General features: G+C 69.3%; 1 protein-coding gene across 1 annotated transcript in view; it reads left to right on the forward strand.

Moving 5' to 3' along the window:
• The window catches only part of ASAP3 (ArfGAP with SH3 domain, ankyrin repeat and PH domain 3), a 15,356-nt gene extending 15,247 nt beyond the window's left edge, over positions 1 to 109 (forward strand). The window contains exon 20 of the mRNA XM_019471236.1: positions 35 to 109. Within this exon, the coding sequence (XP_019326781.1) occupies positions 35 to 109 (75 nt within the window). The remainder of the gene's footprint in view (positions 1 to 34) is intronic.
• The last annotated feature ends 552 nt before the right edge of the window (positions 110 to 661 follow it).

A 661-nucleotide genomic window follows, 5' to 3' on the forward strand; every position in this document is an offset into this window, starting at 1 on the left:
CCCTGCCCCCCCCCCCCCCTCTCTGCACCCCCAGGTTGGCTTCATCGAGGGCGATGGCTCCCGCACTGGTGTCTTCCCAGCCAGCTTCGTCCACCTCTTGCAAGACTGACTGGGTGGCGGTGGCCCCTTTTGTCCCTGTCCCCTCGGCCAGGACCTGAGGCAGCTCCCCACCGGCCAGCGAGGGCTCGGGCACAGCCCCGGGGGCTCGGCAGAGCTGGGCCACGAGGGACACGTGCCCGGGACCCTGGTGTGGGACCGTCCAGCCTGCCTGGACGCTGCCCTCCAAGGGGGCTCGGAGACACCCCCCACCCCGTGGGAAGACCGTCCATGGACGGCGGCTGCAGGGAGCTGAAGGGCTGCCACCCGCCCTGTGGGTACGGCAGAGAACGGACGCGCTCACTACAGCGGTGGGCTGAGGTTTCTGTGCTGGCCCCTGGTGTCCCCTGTTCCCACTGCTTCCCCCGTCCCACCCGTGGGCTCTGCCCATCCCTGGGGCTTTCTTCTCCCCAAGGCCTTGGGGATGGCTGGGGGGCCGTGGAACCCCCCCCTCCCTGGCCTGGGGGGAGCGGGGCTGGGGAGCAGCCGTGTACCCCCCACTTTCTCCTCTACCCCAACTGTGAAGCATTTGGGATGGGCAGGGAAGAGGAAGGGGCTTTTATTG

Source organism: Aptenodytes forsteri, unplaced genomic scaffold (assembly GCF_000699145.1).
Source record: "Aptenodytes forsteri isolate BGI_AS27 unplaced genomic scaffold, ASM69914v1 Scaffold321, whole genome shotgun sequence".
Taxonomy (NCBI): Eukaryota; Metazoa; Chordata; class Aves; order Sphenisciformes; family Spheniscidae; genus Aptenodytes; species Aptenodytes forsteri.